The sequence below is a fragment of the Terrapene carolina genome, unplaced genomic scaffold (genome assembly GCF_002925995.2).
Source record: "Terrapene carolina triunguis isolate 2854851 unplaced genomic scaffold, T_m_triunguis-2.0 Scaffold558, whole genome shotgun sequence".
NCBI lineage: Eukaryota > Metazoa > Chordata > Testudines > Emydidae > Terrapene > Terrapene triunguis.
Genome location: NW_020664909.1, coordinates 8257926 through 8273908, shown reverse-complemented (window position 1 = coordinate 8273908; position 15983 = coordinate 8257926). Strand labels below are relative to the sequence as shown.

General features: G+C 41.5%; 1 protein-coding gene across 1 annotated transcript; it reads right to left on the bottom strand.

The window, feature by feature from the left end:
• Nucleotides 1-277: 277 nt before the first annotated feature.
• On the bottom strand, nucleotides 278-15654 carry CUNH3orf52 (chromosome unknown C3orf52 homolog). The gene is made up of 6 exons (XM_024200364.1): nucleotides 15529-15654; nucleotides 8455-8581; nucleotides 7303-7433; nucleotides 3723-3793; nucleotides 2253-2452; nucleotides 278-889 (listed from the first exon to the last, which is right to left on the bottom strand). Coding segments are annotated over exons 1-6 (657 nt in total). The 3' UTR covers nucleotides 278-887.
• Between the last annotated feature and the right edge of the window lie 329 nt (nucleotides 15655-15983).

Sequence of the window (15983 nt, the reverse complement as noted above, 5' to 3'; positions counted from 1 at the left end):
GAATAGAATGGAAATACTTGTATCTAAGTGTTTGCAGGGCCAGGTCATGGGACAATAGTAGAACATCATAAATGTACATGGCACTTCACTGTACCAATAAAGATGAAGTCACTGCTCCATAAGAGCTTACAATCAATCTAAATTAAGGCAAGAAACAGGAGCAGACATCTCCACAGGGAGGGAGAGAAAAGGGAAGGACGAGCAAGAGAGCAACATGACAGAGGTCTCTGGAAGAGTTTGAAAGTCATTTAAAAAAAAAATCAGGAAAACAGTGAAGTATTTAAGCATGTACAGTTTGCAAGAAATGGGTTTGGAGAGGGATTTCAGGTTGAGGGATGAAGTATGGTGGATGCAGTCAGCATGAGAGAAGCCGGGAGATGAGTGTGGGAAACAAAGTTCAAGGGGCAACTGCATGGACAACTTGGCATGAGCAAAGAGGAAAATGTGACTGGCAGTAGAGTGAGAAGAGTGGAGTGTTAGAAAGGAGCTAGCTTATGGAGGGGCTTGAAGGAAAGAACAAGTTCTGGATTCTATTAAAAAGGCAATGTAAACCCAGTGAAGGTGCTGCAAAAGTGGATTAACGTGCTCAGCATCAGGCAAGTTACATGATTTTTGGCAACAAAGCTTCAAGTGGATTGGACAAGGGTGGAGTGAGTGTCAGGACAGCAGTGAAGGAGATGGCTGTATTCAAAGTGTAAATAGCTGTGATAAATATATTGCATGTGCTACATACATTATTGCATTGTGTAAAGTGTTCACAATACAGCCATATTCTTCAGAAACGTTTCACAATAATGAAATTAATTCTCATTCCTCAGGATGTTAATACATACAGGAAACACATGTCCTCAAGTGGCTGTGGTAAACTATGAGTCTTTCCGCTGTTACTCTGAAACAGAAACAGTACATTAAAAAAATTAAAATTAAATGTTAAAACTATCTCAATACATATGTTTCTTAACTACTTTGTGTTTTTTTCATTCACTCCATTATTACTTGAAAAGTTAAGTACGTAGTGTGAGATCTAAAATGACAGCACATGAGTTGTTGGCTTTCTGTCCCATGCTTAGACAGCTGGATTATATTTCTTGCAACTAATATGTGAGCTTTTTTTACACACCTTAGTGGCATGATTTAGGCTGGGATTTTTGAAAGCATGCAAGGTTACCCAACTGCCATTGTCTTTCAATGAGATTTGGGCATTGAACTTCCTCCTTTAAGACCCCCAGACCAAAGGAACTAAAAATCACTGAAATGAGGCTGTACAGACTGGTTGGGAAAATGTAAGAAGAGGGTCTAGAGCTCTGAATAAACTACATCCTAACTGACCAAAACGTTTTCAGAGTCTGGTTTGAATTTCCTTCCTGAAAAAGTACTTCTACAGTCTTTTTACAACATAGTACTTTTTACAGTGCTTACATTCAGCAGTAAGGAAGAAAAATCACCCGACCCTGGACCTTCAGTCAAACTTTAAGGCAATAGGATTTTTAGCTGGTACGTATACATTGACATTTTAAAAACAGGGGATAGTATCTCATGCGTTCCAATAAGCCACAATATAATGAGAGGGGAAGGAAGGAGGAAAGTCAGTACTCAAGGTCTTTTATAAAAGCCTGATCATAACAGACAATTTCCTCTAGCTCCATCCAGCACCTATGTACATATGAAGCAATACTATTCCTGCACATTACTTGTTTATGGGGTTAGGGAACTTGATTTATTTCTTTGTAATGAGCTGTTCCCTCCTTGACTCTGAAGTGAAAAGCACTGAATGTTACCTAGCAGCTACTCCTGACTTTTCCATTAAGGATTTAACACTTTTTTATGACCATCCAAAAGAAGGGCCTATATTAGGACATTTAATGAAGTCTTCATTACTGAAACCTCTTGTAACCAGTTTTCAAAACGTATTGTTCTTTGCCTGGGATCATGGCTGGAACTGAAGTAGTGTGAAAAGCTGGAGAGATAGGGCAGGCTGGTGGAGCACAATGATCTTTTCACAACTCTTTCTCATCTACTCCATCTAGTACTAAATAAATCTCTCTCAGAATGTATGCATACATTAAAGTAAGAGTAGGACAATGTTATGAACACTGATTGTTGATATTTTAGAACATTACCCATACCTCTATGTGCACAAATATATTAACTGACAAGTCTCATTGTCTTTCCATAAATACTTCCTTCATTTTAAAGAACTGTGAGTACTTATTCTCTTTCTATAGATAAATTCTGTTATATATGGCACTTACAAGTTAGTGTGAGAGAAGCTGGATCAAGCCTTATCTTAGTACATTCAGGTGATTCCTGATCATAAGTATCTTCCTGATCATAAATATTTTGTCGCAAGACATTCATCACAAACTCTTCACTCATCGTGTACTTCATGAACTCGTCAGCCACTGGTGGCAAGGAGAATACAAGCTGGTAGAATGCAGTGGCATTTTCATAACTGAAAAAGAAATAGACCTCAGCAGGAATAAGCACTGAATGCTTTTAGAATTGCCTTTCCTTTTAACATTAGCATTTATTTTTAAAAACCATGACCTAAGGAGAAAACGTTAAAAACAACGGCATACTTAAACTAACATGTTGTCCGCCTTCGCCCTCAAGAGCAACTACTGTTGATGCTAATGGGATTTGTACATGTAATCCAGATATAGCACGGGGAAGACTTTCAAAGGGTCCAAAAAGGCAGTTAGATGTCAAAAATCTCCCCCATATGGCCATTATTGTGAGCAGAGTCCTCGTGCAATCCAAATATGGTGATACCAGGAGATCTGCTGCAACTGGACATCTTTATTTTATAGAAGAGCTCACACAAGTGATTGCTTTCCTGCTAACATTATCCATTCTGCCCTCTAACAATATCTGACAACAAGCCAATGTTTCTAATCCAAATTCTGGAGTAGATTATGTAAACCTCCAGCGATCCCTCCACTCATTTCAACCTCTCCAATCTTTGCAAACCTCCAGCGATCCCTCCTCTCATTTCAATCTCTCCAATCTTTACTCATCATCTGCTCCTGCTAGTCTGAGCAAGTCATGTAGAAAATGGAAATCAAGTGTGATTTTCTTGTTGCTTATGTGTATCTATGTTGGCTTTAGGTTCTTTAGAGCACATACCTCTAATTTACGAAAACACCTACCATGCTTTTGGGCACTGCGACCTGATTTTTAAAAAAGGTATTTAGGCAATGCTTCACTCATTGCAATGCGTAACTGATTTAGGAGCCTAAATCTCATTTTCAAACGGGATTTAGGTGCCCAAATCCCATTGCCTAAAATCCTAAGTGCCTAAATTGCTTCAGAAAATGAGATTTAGACTCAGTTAGGTGTTGCAACACTGAGTGCAGCAATACCTAAATACCTTTGAAATATCTGGGCCTAAAAATATATATTTAAGCAAAGTTGCTCTGAAGCAATTCCAGTTTTCTCACTTCAACAAGCGTGATAAAGCTAGCAGTTGAGACCATCAAGGACTGAGCATATGGACAATACTTAAAGATTTCCTATAACTTAACAACATGTTCTACTGGGAGGCAACTTATCTTTTACAAATGTAATTGGTTAATTTTTGTGGAAACATAACTTCACTGATTGTACTGGTATTTCTCCTGAGAAAGATTATTTCAGAGTTTTAGAATGTTTTGTATGTCTATGTGACGGATTCAATTCTGCTAAACAAACACTTAAAGAAAATTCTTACAATAATTTCCTACCTGAAGGAATCCACTTGAGCAGTGATAAAATAGCGCCCCAGGGCTGGAGATGAACTGTAGACATCTATTAGCTTGAAAAGAGAATCAAATATTTCTTTCATGGCATACCTTCCAACACAAGTAGAAGAAAAAAGGGTAATTTAAGTTTTCAGAATGGGGGAAGTGTACAGAACCTTCAGGTCAAGTCCTGGCAGATATCTGTACAAGGAATTCATTTTATTTTAAAATCTAATGGTAAAAATCAGTTTCCGCTCTCATTGGGATTTCAATTTCGGTTTATTTTCTCTGTGCCAATTTAGGTTTTTTTTCCAAAATACATAATACTTTTCTGTTTATCTGGAAAAATCACTAGGGATTGATCTTAAAGTGGGGACCTCAAAAATCTTTACTTATCCTTTGCATTGACTGAACTAAAAATCAGGATAGGAAAGTAGGTGATGCTGCTCCCTTGATAGTAATAAGCAATGTCAGACCAGCCAGGCAAAACTGATCCTAGCTTCTCAAGCCGTCTTTTAATGGGCTTTGGAATTTGGTGGACTCAGGGCCTTCATTTGTCTTTCTTGTTATCTGAGAGCTGAGAGACCTCTGACTACTACCACCTTAATGAGGTGATGGATTGTGATGTCCTTGATATTCACATCCAACCTGAAGACCAGGGCCAGGGTGTGACTGGCTGTATGGGTTGAACTAGAAATTACCAGTGAGAGCCCTAGGCAGGAAAATCATTATTGCCTAGGAAGCCTCTAGGAAAAGTGGTGGAGAGTGAAAGATTGTGCATATCCTACTGAGATACCATTGACAATAAATAGAGTCTCAGTGAGCAAGATAGCCAAGTAAACCTGTGTGTAGGATGATCATTGTGTTGCCTTGACACAATGGAGATATTCCGCAAAGATTAAGACTATACATATCGACTCATGCTGCCATCTATAATTTAATTATTGATAGAAACAATAAGTAGTTAAAATTGTATAAAAATTTTCCTTCTACGTAAATCGCATCCCCTTCTGCAATAAGTCTGAGTAGCATTCTTACTCCTATTTTTATATATCAGTTTTGTGTGTTTACCAGGTAGTTTTGAATAGTAGATAAGTGGGAACAAACAACAATAAACCCAACTTGTGAGGCCTTAGACACTTACAAGAGAATTTAACAAGGATGTTTTAATGTAAGTGTGATCCACACTCTACAACATAGCTCTAATTTAGGCAACAATCCAGCAAAAGCACTTCAACGCCTGTGTAACTTTTAAGTCAATGAGACTTCTTGTGCTTAAAGTTATGCTAGTGCTTTGTTGGATCACGGCCTTACATCACCTAGAAAGAGTCATATTCCAAATCCACAGGAGACCACTGTGACCATCTAATCTGACCTCCTGCATAACACAGGCCATAGGACTTCCTCAAAATTCCTAGAGCATATCTTTTAGAAAAGCATCCAATTTTGATTTTAAAATTTCACAGTGACGGAGAACCCACCATGAGCCTTGGTAAATGGTGCCAATGGCTAATTACTGTCTGTACATATTGGGTTCTGGGAAGTGGGCGGGCAAAGCCCGCCCACTGCTAAAGGATTCCCCCCACAGCCTAAAACCCAAATGATTACGGGGGACAACTAATATAAAAACAGGGACAGGAGTGCGGTCAAAGGGTCAAAAGAAGGGAACCTGACGGGGACACCGAGCAGAGAACCCCGGACAGCGCCCACTGCTCCTCGAAGGTGTCAAGGGAGCCAGTGGACACCGCCCAGAGGAACTCTGCCCGGATACGTGAACGAACAGAGGATCGGAAACAGGCCCCACAGTCACAGGAACCTCCATCGGCCAACCTCCTCTCCCTGGTTTTATAGATGGCCTGTTTAGCCAGGGCCAAGAGGAAGTTGACCAGGAGGTCCCGTGACTTTGTGGGGCCACGGATAGGGAGTGCATAAATGAGAAGGTGAGGGGAAAAGTGCAACCAAAAACGCAACATAATGTCAGTGAGGAGCCGGTGTAGGGGCTGCAACCTGGCACACTCTGTCTGTAGTGGGGTGCTCACCCCGCTCCTGCCCGGAGGGGTTAAAAACAGCCCTGGAGAGGGCTGTGCCTGGGGAAAGGCTGATTGGGGAAGCAGCCTCAGCTGGGGCCACACCCCAATCACGCCGCAGCTGGCCCTATAAAAGGGCTGCTAGCCAGAGCTCAAGAGTCTCTCTCTAGATGCTGAGAGGGATGGGGCTGGCTGCTGGGAGATGAGCAGGGTACCTAAAGTGGAGCAGGGCTAGGGAAAGGCCAGAGGAGCTGGGGAGCTCTGGCTTGGAAAACCCCCAGGCTGCAGGCCTTGTTGAAGGCCAAGAAAGGTACGGGGGTTGCAGAGGGGCAGCCCAAGGGTAGGCAGAGGCAGCAGGTCCAAACCCTCCTTGCCAATGATGAGTGGCAATTATACTGTAGTCTTCTCCAGTGAGCGGGGGGCTAGATGGTGACTGGCAGTAGGCAAGACTGAGATGAGGTGGGGATAGGGGGTTGGAGGTTCCCCGGGGAGGGGAGACCCAGCGAGACTGCGGGGTACTGCATGGAGCGGAACCCTGAGGTCCGGGAGGGACACCGGGGCCAGCAGCAAGCAGGACATTGGCCTGCAGAGGGCGCTCCGGAGGTTGGAGAGCTAATTCCCTGGACGACCATCAGGCGGCACCGCAGTGGTGAGTCGTTGCACCGTTATAATGTCCCTGTTAAACATGTATGCCTTATTTCCAGTCTGAATTTGTCTAGCTTCACCTTCCAGCCATTGGATCATGTTACACTTTTCTCTGTTTTTCTATCACTGGCCTTGCTGATTTAAAAGTGTCTAATTTTAGTAGTTGCCATTTACCATTCTCCAAGATACTAGTGGAATGGAAAGAATATCATCATATGGTAAGTACATTCATTTGTTTTCCCTCCAAATACACTTCTATCTTTTCTGCATTATTATTGATAATTCTACCATTTCCATCTAGTAATGGATCAATACCAGTGTTTGGATTCTTTTGTTCCTAATATTCGTTAAAAAACTCTCTCTTGTGCTTAATTATGCGAGCCATAGATATCTTCTTGTGTCCCTTTGCTTCCTTTATGATTTTTCTATAATTCACAGTTTGAGTCATTAATATCAACTTCCTCTTTATTCCATGTTATACATTTTTTACAGCTGCTTTCACTTCCCTGCTAAACCAAGTCAGTTTTGTAACCAGTATGGCTTCTTCCTCAATCGTAGGATTGCGGCATTTTGAGCACGTAGTAAAGTGTTCTTAAACAATTCCCAACTATCACTCACACTTTTCTGAATCAATTCTTCCTCCCACAGATAAAATTGAGAACCCTTTGACATAGGGCCACCCGGGGCGGGGGGGAGGGGGGAGAGCAATTTGCCCCCGGCCCCGGGCCTCGCAGGGAGAATATAGTATTCTATAGTATTGCAACTTTTTTTCATGGAAGGGGCCCCCGAAATTGCTTTGCCCCAGGCCCCCTGAATTCTCTGGGCGGCCCTGCCTTTGACTCATATTCAAAGGAACACCAAATAGGTGTTATGGTCAGAATCAGCTATGGTGAAAGCTCTGTCATAATTACCCTCTTAGTAAGATCTTCAGAATAATTTGATTGAGCAGCACACTTTATTTGTAGTCTTCCAGAAAAATTGCGATAATTTCCACTTGATACTGATTCAGGATCCCAATATTCATCTTCATCTATGTAAACCTCTGTAATACCAAAAAATGAAAGAGCATGTTCCCAATTGGCTGTTACAGATAGAAAAAGTTCAGAATCATTCAACAATGAGCAGCTCTCAAAGCATGGTCAACAGAACATGCCAGTGTCCGTTTGATAGCCCCCCTATCAGAGTGGAGATGTCTTTGTTAGTGCTCAGATAAAATACTTCCTGCCATATGTAGCCCAGACCTATTTCCAGGGACATTTTGACTAGCTGAACTCAAAGAAACTTGTGCCTCGAAGCAGCCCCTATGACTGCTTTGTCAGGTGTTTCTAAAATGTAAATTTAGCCACAGTGAAAACTGGAGGGTTACAGGCTGACAGGCGCAACACGTAAGTTATCCGAAGAAATTTGAGCAGTTGTGGGTGCACGCACCACTCTGACTATTATTAGGAAGTCTGACCCCCAGGCAAAGCTAATGAATTGCACCAATACAAAATATCAGGATAACACCAATCTGGCTGCATTCATTGCATCGACACAAGTATGATTTTCCTCTTGTCTCTTTGACCTTGTCCTAGTATTATTTTCTCATGTAATCATGCTCTGCAATTGCCATAGGGAAGATATTGGATCAGGCTGGGGAGCTGGCCATCAGAGGATTTTAGCTTTAGAAAAGGCCCAGAGTATAACAATTTGAGAACCTTTTTTCCAGACTTAGTTATTATATTAACAACCTTGACATACAATCAATGGGCATGTTGCCATTGGATTCAAGCAGCAATTATCTTGAAGGCAAGCTACCAAGTAGATATAGTTTAACAGAAAGAAGAGTAATAGATTTAAATGTACAGGTATCAGCCCCTTAAGATCTCTAGGTGCCTTAACTGAAAATCAGTACTAGTTAAAACATGCCCGAGAAGAAAATTCCTCAAATCCACCGAATACTCGACTGCTCAACCCAGCACATATTATAAACCACCTCCATGACAAAACTCAACAGCCAAACTCCAGACAGGCTGCAGCATGCATCTAAAAGAAAAACACACTATCAAAAGTAAAGTACGTACCTGAATAAAGAATTAAGCTGATAATAATCACTAGAAGGAGCCCTAGGAAAACTGAAGATATAACCATCCACAGTTTACATTTCCAAAAAATTGTGTCTCCACAAGACCTCCAGTAGTAGGCTCTCTCCTAGTCATACAAAGAATAAAAGAAGTTGTCTGTTAAGAAACTAGGATGGAAAAGGGGAGAAAAAGAGCTTTTCTTTATCTTTAGGATAAATAATCCAAAAAAAATCTATATAAAGACAGGAGATAATATATTGCATTTTTACTGTGCTTTTAATTCAAGGGTATCAAAATACTTTCAGAAGCATTAGGATCACATCACTTTAATTAAACCAACATTAGTTATAATTAATATCAGTAGGTAAATTGACTTGCCTAAGGTCACAAAGTGGTAGAGTTAGAAGTAAAACCTTGTCTACTTTTGAATCAATCTGCTCTGATAAATGAAGACTGTAGAAATAATGCAATTTTAACTCAATAATGAAACCAAGTGGTTGTGTATAATTTGGTTGACTATCAAATGAGTTTCTCCTTGGAGATGAGCGTCCATATTATTTGCAAGGGCTTGATTCCAGGCACAGTTGCACCTCTTCAGTTTAAGATATAATTTTAAACTGATACTTCTAAACTGGTGCAAAAAAATGTGTGAACACACTTATTGAGGTTTCAATCAATCAGACGTACTTTCACTAAACTTAAATCAATTAGGACTAGGTTTAAGATAAACCAAAATAAGCCACGTCTTAAACCAAAGTCTCTACACACAAGGGATTTTCACCAGTTTAACTAACCCAGTTTAATTAACCTGGTGCAAATTTAGTATCTAGACAAGAGCCAAGTTTCTTGAACCTGTGCAAAAAAGCCTAAGTATCTAGAGTCTCATGAGTGGTTCTCAGAAGTCAACATGGAGCTTAGATCTTGCAGACCTTGTAACCTGCTTAATGGAGCTTACAACGTCTGCAGGATGGGTCTCTGTTCTTAGTGAGAAGAACTGGAAAAATATACTATTCATGAATATTATGTGTGATTCCATTTCCCTGTTCAGTTACATATTGGGGCCTGACTGAATGCACAGAGCTCAGGCAAAGGAGGCTTTCAAGGGGCTGTTACAGAACTCAGTAAGAAAGGTAAAACAATGACATATGTAAGAGTGCAGCAGAATACGGACCCTGGACTTCAGAAAAGCCCTCAGGGAACTGATGGGCAGGATTCCCTGGGAGGCTAATATGAGGGGGAAAGGAATCCAGGAGAGCTGGCTGTATTTTAAAGAAGCCTTATTGAGGGCGCAGGAATAAACCATCCAGATGTGAAGAACAGCAAATGTGGCAGGCGACCAGCTTGGCTTAACAGAGAAATCTTCGGTGAGCTTAAACACAAAAAGGAAGTTTACAAGAAGCAGAAACTTGGACAGATGACTAGGGAGGAGTATAAAAATATTGCTCTAGCACGCAGGAGTGTAATCAGGCAGGCCAAAGCACAACTGTAGTTGCAGCTAGCAAGGGATGTGAAGGGTAACAAGAAGGGTTTCTACAGGTATTTTAGCAACAAGAAGGTGGTCAGGGAAAGTGTGGGACCCTTACTGAATGGGGGAGGTAACCTAGTGACAGATGATGTGGAAAAAGCTGAAGTACTCTATGCTTTTTTGCCTTCGTCTTCACAGACAAGGTCAGCTCCCAGACTGCTGCACTGGGCAGCACAATATGGGGAGGAGGTGAACAGCATTCAGTGGTGAAAGAACAGGTTAAGGATTATTTAGAGAAGCTGGAAATGCACAAGTCCATGGGCCCGGATCTAATGCACCTGAGGTAGTTGGCTGATGTGATTGCAGAGTCATTGGCCATTATCTTTGAAAATTCGTGTTGATTGGGGGAGTTCCCGGACGATTGGAAAAAGGCAAATATAGTGCCCATCTTTAAAAAAGGGAAGAAGGAGAATCCGGGGAACTACAGACCGGTCAGCCTCACCTCAGTCCCTGGAAAAATCATGGAGCAGGTCCTCAAGAAAACCATTTTGAAGCACTTGGAGGAGAGGAAGGTGATCAGGAACAGTCAACATGGATTCACCAAGGGCAAGTCATGCATGACCAACCTGATTGCCTTCTATGATGAGATAACTGGCTCTGTGGATATGGGGAAAGCAGTGGACGTGATATATTTTGACTTTAGCAAAGCTTTTGATACGGTCTCCCACATTATTCTTGCTAGCAAGTTAAAAAAGTATGGATTGGATGAATGGACTACAAGGTGGATAGAAAGCTGGTTAAATCGTCAGGCTCAATGGGTAGCAATCAATGGCTCAATGTCTAGTTGGCAGCTGGTAGCAACCAGAGTGCCCCGGGGTCGGTCCTGGGGCCAGTTTTGTTCAACATCTTCATTAATGATCTGGATGATGGGATGGATTGCACCCTCAGCAAGTTCACGGATGACACTAAGCTGGGGGGAGAGGTAGATATGCTGTAGGGTAGGAATAGGGTTCAGAGTGACCTAGACAAATTGGAGGACTGGGCCAAAAGAAATCTGATGAGGTTCAACAAGGACAAGTGCAGAGTCCTGCACTTAGGATGGAAGAATCCCATGCACTGTTACAGGCTGGGGACCGATTGGCTAAACGGCAGTTCTGCAGAAAAGGACCTAGAGGTTACAGTGGACGAGAAGCTGCATATGAGTCAACAGTGTGCCCTTGTTGCCAAGAAGGCTAATGTCATATTGGGCTGCATTAGTAGGAGCATTGCCAGCAGATCGAGGGAAGTGATTATTCCCCTCTATTCGGCACTGGTGAGGCCACATCTGGAGTACTGTGTCCAGTTTTGGGGCCTCCACTACAGAAAGGATGTGGACAAATTGGAGAGAGTCCAGCGGAGGGCAACAAAAATGATTAGGGGGCTGGAGCACATGACTTACGAGGAGAGGCTGAGGGAACTAGGCTTGTTTAGTCTGCAGAATAGAAGAGTGAGGGGGGATTTGATAGCAGCCTTCAATTACCTGAAGGGGGGTTCCAAAGAGGATGGAGATAGGCTGTTCTCAGTGGTGGCAGATGACAGAACAAGGAATAATGGTCTCAAGTTGCAGTGCGGGAGGTCTAGGTTGCATATTAGGAACAACTATTTCACTAGGAGGGTGGTGAAGCACTGAAATAGGTTACCTAAGGAGGTGGTGGAATCTCCATCCTTAGAAGTTTTTAAGGCCCGTCTTGACAAAGCTCTGGGTGGGATGATTTAGTTGGGGTTGGTCCTTCTTTGAGCAGGGGGTTGGAGTAGATGACTTCCTGAGGTCTCTTCCAACCCTAATCTTCTATGATTCTAAGACCGCCCCTCAGGTACCCAGCTTTAAACAAGTTAAGATAATAATGGATGGGCCATCAATTGAACGGAAAAGTTACTTAGCTGGCTCCATCCAGGCCAAAATGTTTTACTTTTCCCAAGGCTAAGTCTAGAATCAAAGAAGATTCAAACAGCTCATGGACTATATAGAAGGGGTGAGCCGAGAAAACAGCCAGGATATATGAATACTTGAATACTGCGTGCAGTTCTGGTTGCCCCATCTCAAAAAAGATATATTAGAATTGGAAAAAGTACAGAGAAAGGCAACAAATGTTTATGGATATGGGACAGCTTCCATATGTGCTGAGATGAAAAAAAGACGGACTGTTCAGCTTAGAAAAAGAGATGACTAAAGGGGGATATGATAAAGGTCTATAAAATCATGAATGGTGTGGAGAAAGAAAAGAAGGAAGTTTTATTTACATAAATACATAACTCAAGAACCAGAGGTCACCCTATGAAATTAATACGCAGCAGATTTAAAACAAACAGAAGAGAGTACTTCTTTACATAATGCACAATCAACCTGTGGAACTCACTGCTGGGCAATGCTGTGAAGGCAAAAATTATAACAGGGATCAAAAAAGAATTAAAAGTTCTGGAGGATAGGTCCATCAATGGGGATGCAACCCCATGCGCTGGATGTCCCTAAGCCTCTGACTGCCAGAAATTAGGCCTGGATGATGGATCACTCACTAAATTGCCCTGTTCTGTTCATTCCCTTTCAACCATTGGTCTGACCCAGTATGGCCATTCTTATATGCTTATGTGTGAGTGAAAAACCTGATAGCCTGGACGGACACATACACAGACAAAGGGAGAGGGCTGCAAGCAGTCAGCTGGTTCTCCCAACTCAGAGATGGGGAATGAGAACTGCCTAAGCTGCGGATAAAGAGGTTAAGTGTAGGTGAGGGAATAGGTGTGCACATCTCTTGTTTTAACTCCACCTCTCTAAGTGCTATGTATCTTCTGAGCAAAATAAATTATGCCTTTTGTGCAAGACGTTGTTTCTGTAGCACTGCCAATGCATGCTGTGTCAGACTCCCAAGGAAAACTGGCAGGTCAGGTTTTCCCCCAGGTCAGGTTGGCAGTGACCTTCAGATTTTTTCACCTTCCTCTGCAGTGCGTGGGTGAGGGTTAGTCATCAGGATTATCTAGCTAAATCTCACTTAATCATTTCCCTGCCACTGCAGGGGCATTGGGCACTTGTGCACATTGGGTCCCTCCTATTCTCTGCCTCTGGAACATAATAGTTTTCTGTGGGCTGACACACATTGGTCTAGTTTTAATTGTTGCATTTAATGCAGGGGGTCCTGGGTGGTGTTCGTGGCCTGGGTGGTGTTGATGATATACAGGAGGCCAGACTAGATGATCTGGTGGTCCCTACTGGCCTTAAACTCTATGATTATGATCTGTTGAATTAATTAGGGGCTATAACCTAAAGACTCAGTGAGGAATACACAAAGAGAAGTAGAGGGATAGGCCTACTCCTTGAAAGGGGTTCAATCGGGTGACTGGAAAAGGATCTCAGCAGGGGTAGGCTACCCAGGAATGTGTGACACTTAGTAAGGAACAGGCTGCCCCTCCAGACCTTGCAAGCTACCTGCGGATAACAGTACCTGGGTAACAGGACATCTTCCTAATGGTATACAGTTCTTCAAGGGGATTACATTTATGCATGGAGTTTCATTCAGTGCATAATGTGGAACTTTTGAACCCAAACTGGCAGGCTGCACTTACAAACTTCCTATTCTCGAATCAAAACTAAAACATTATACTGTAATACCAAGCATAGTTTCAAAGTTTCTTGGACCAGACCATTTGGTTTATGAAGTTTATAGATTCCTCAGGATGTTAAAAGTATTCATGGAGAAGTTTACAAAAACATCCACACCTATGAAGTTAATAATATCAGTCCACATAGCCCTTATATGCAAGCACTCATAGCAAATGGCAGAAAGAAGTTTTGAGGGGGTTATTTTTGTTTTTTGGATTGCGGAGTGAAGTAGAAATCACTTACATTGTTAACTAGGGCACTGCTAATGTTAAGGTGTTGATGTCTACGTTTAAAAAAAAATGAAGAAAATATGAAGAGACAGACAAGAACCATTTGATTATTGTACATTTAGGTTTTCACTTTTTGGGGTAGGTTGCAGGAGGTGGGCAAAGAAGACAGTGAGTAAAATCCACTGTGTAGGATGTACTATTTTTGTTTGGATATTTAAACACATGAGGTTTATAGTGAAATTAATAGGAATGTTGTGTGTAAAAAAAGAAACAGGAATTTTCTAGCTTTTAATTTAATGCTTGACACTAGTGCATCACGTTATCTCTCACAACACTCCTGTGTAGTCAGAAGGCACAATACCCATTTCATGGGTAAGGAAACAGAGGCAGACATTTGCCCAAGACTACGGAAGTGAAGGCCTGGATTTCAGCTCAGGTTTCCAGCCTTGTGCTCAGACCAATACAGAGTGCTGCCTCTATTAAAGAAGTGTCAACTGACTTGATGTAAAGTACACATTCAAATCTGTGATTCCTCCCTAGAACTGAACCAACACCCTCTTTACTTAGATAAGAAAAATCAATATGTCACAGAGCTTGGGGGAAAGGTAGCTACTGAAAACAATGAATAGTTTTACAGTCAGGTTGGGCATTGCTGTAGTGTTGATTACTGGGCGATAGGAGTGAGGCAGAAGAAGAAACTGGGAGTAACCGCGTTGAAGATACGTTTCAAGCACACTTTAGATCACTTCAATAGCTAAATGCCTGATTTGCCAGTGCAGACAGACACACATATCTAAACAAAAACTAACCACAAGAGTCTGGTGGGTAAATCCCTAGACTGGGTTTTAGGAAACTGGATTAAATGTTTGGCTTTGCCACAGGCTTCCTTTGTGGTCTTGGGCAAACCACTGAATGTTACTGCATCTGAATTCTCCGTCAGTAGACTGGTGATACGACTTCTTTTCGTGTATTTGGGGCAGGAGTCATCTTACCATGTGTATGTGTAACATGCTCATCATACAAATTAATAATCATTCACACTCACAAGTTACGAGCATTGTTATTAACAAGCCTATTCTCGTTTTAGCAAAGTTAAAGAAGTTTACAATACCAGCAGAGGGATATTGTCGGCTGATGTTAATAATCTAGGATACAAAATTTATATCTGCTATGCTTCCTTTGATCACACTACACACTTACTTGTATATTAAAGGAGAAGTGCTAAATAGTTTTGGCCCAAAGGTTAGATTGTAGGAAGGGACAAACTTTTTAAAAAGGAAACAAATCCTAATACTAGCAGTAGTGTTTTCCTGGCATTTTAATTCTTTTCCAAATGAAAACCTTTTTAATTTGGATTTTAACATCTCCCTTTAGTGACTGGAATTCACCCATTGCAATACTGATATCATGACAAACTGAAAGCGAAACTCCTAAAATTACAAGTGTGATTTCATTTTGGAGTGAATGCTAATTAACAAACAGTATTAAAAATGGCAAATGAGTTAGATTTTAAATATTCTGTTTCAGTCAGATGTCATTAACAGCAGAGGAAAAGAAATCTGCATTTAACCTTAGTATTTCTGACATTTAACTATAAGTCAACAACAACAACAACAACAAAGATGTAAAATAAATTTTACAGTAAAGCAACTTATTCCACCACAATGCTCCTCAGTTATTTCAATCACTGTACAATGTTTAGGTAACATGCTTATAAGTAGAAAGTGAATGAATGTGAGTCCTACCTTATTTGTCATGGATGCTTCAGGATTAAGAGGTTTATTATGGTCCGTCTCATTTTCCTCCTCAAGTTCTCTCCCACCTTGTAATTCAATAGCCTGACATTCACGTTCAGGAACATGGCCATTCATTGCTTCCACTTCTGTGAGAAATTTTTATTTGAAGGTAAATACTGACAAGACTCACTTCCTTCCTGTTTCTGCTGTGATAATGTTGGTGTCAGCTCAGGGTCAAGATTTGAGACGTCAGCAGCCAGGGTCCGCATAATTTACAAGCAAGTGATCTCAGCAAGTTGGGTAAACAAGGGAAATTCCATGGAGCGGGGAGTGGACTGGGACTGTATCCTCTGAAAAAGAAATGGGATGAGGCGGAAGTATTGATTTGCCTGCACTTTTGAAACACAAAATGTTCATTCTCAAGCTGTGTCATACTAGATTTTCCAGTTTGGTTACCTTACTAC

What these genes read in the sequence shown, in the direction of transcription:
- CUNH3orf52 (XM_024200364.1), bottom strand. Translation starts at nt 15,654, where the DNA reads ATGAATGGCCATGTTCCTGAACGTGAATGTCAGGCTATTGAATTACAA. An exon ending in AAGCATCCATGACAAATAAG is followed by an intron (nt 8,582 to 15,528) that starts GTAGGACTCACA and finishes TTGTATGACTAG; the next exon opens with GAGAGAGCCTACTACTGGAG. An exon ending in CAGCTTAATTCTTTATTCAG is followed by an intron (nt 7,434 to 8,454) that starts GTACGTACTTTA and finishes TTGGTATTACAG; the next exon opens with AGGTTTACATAGATGAAGAT.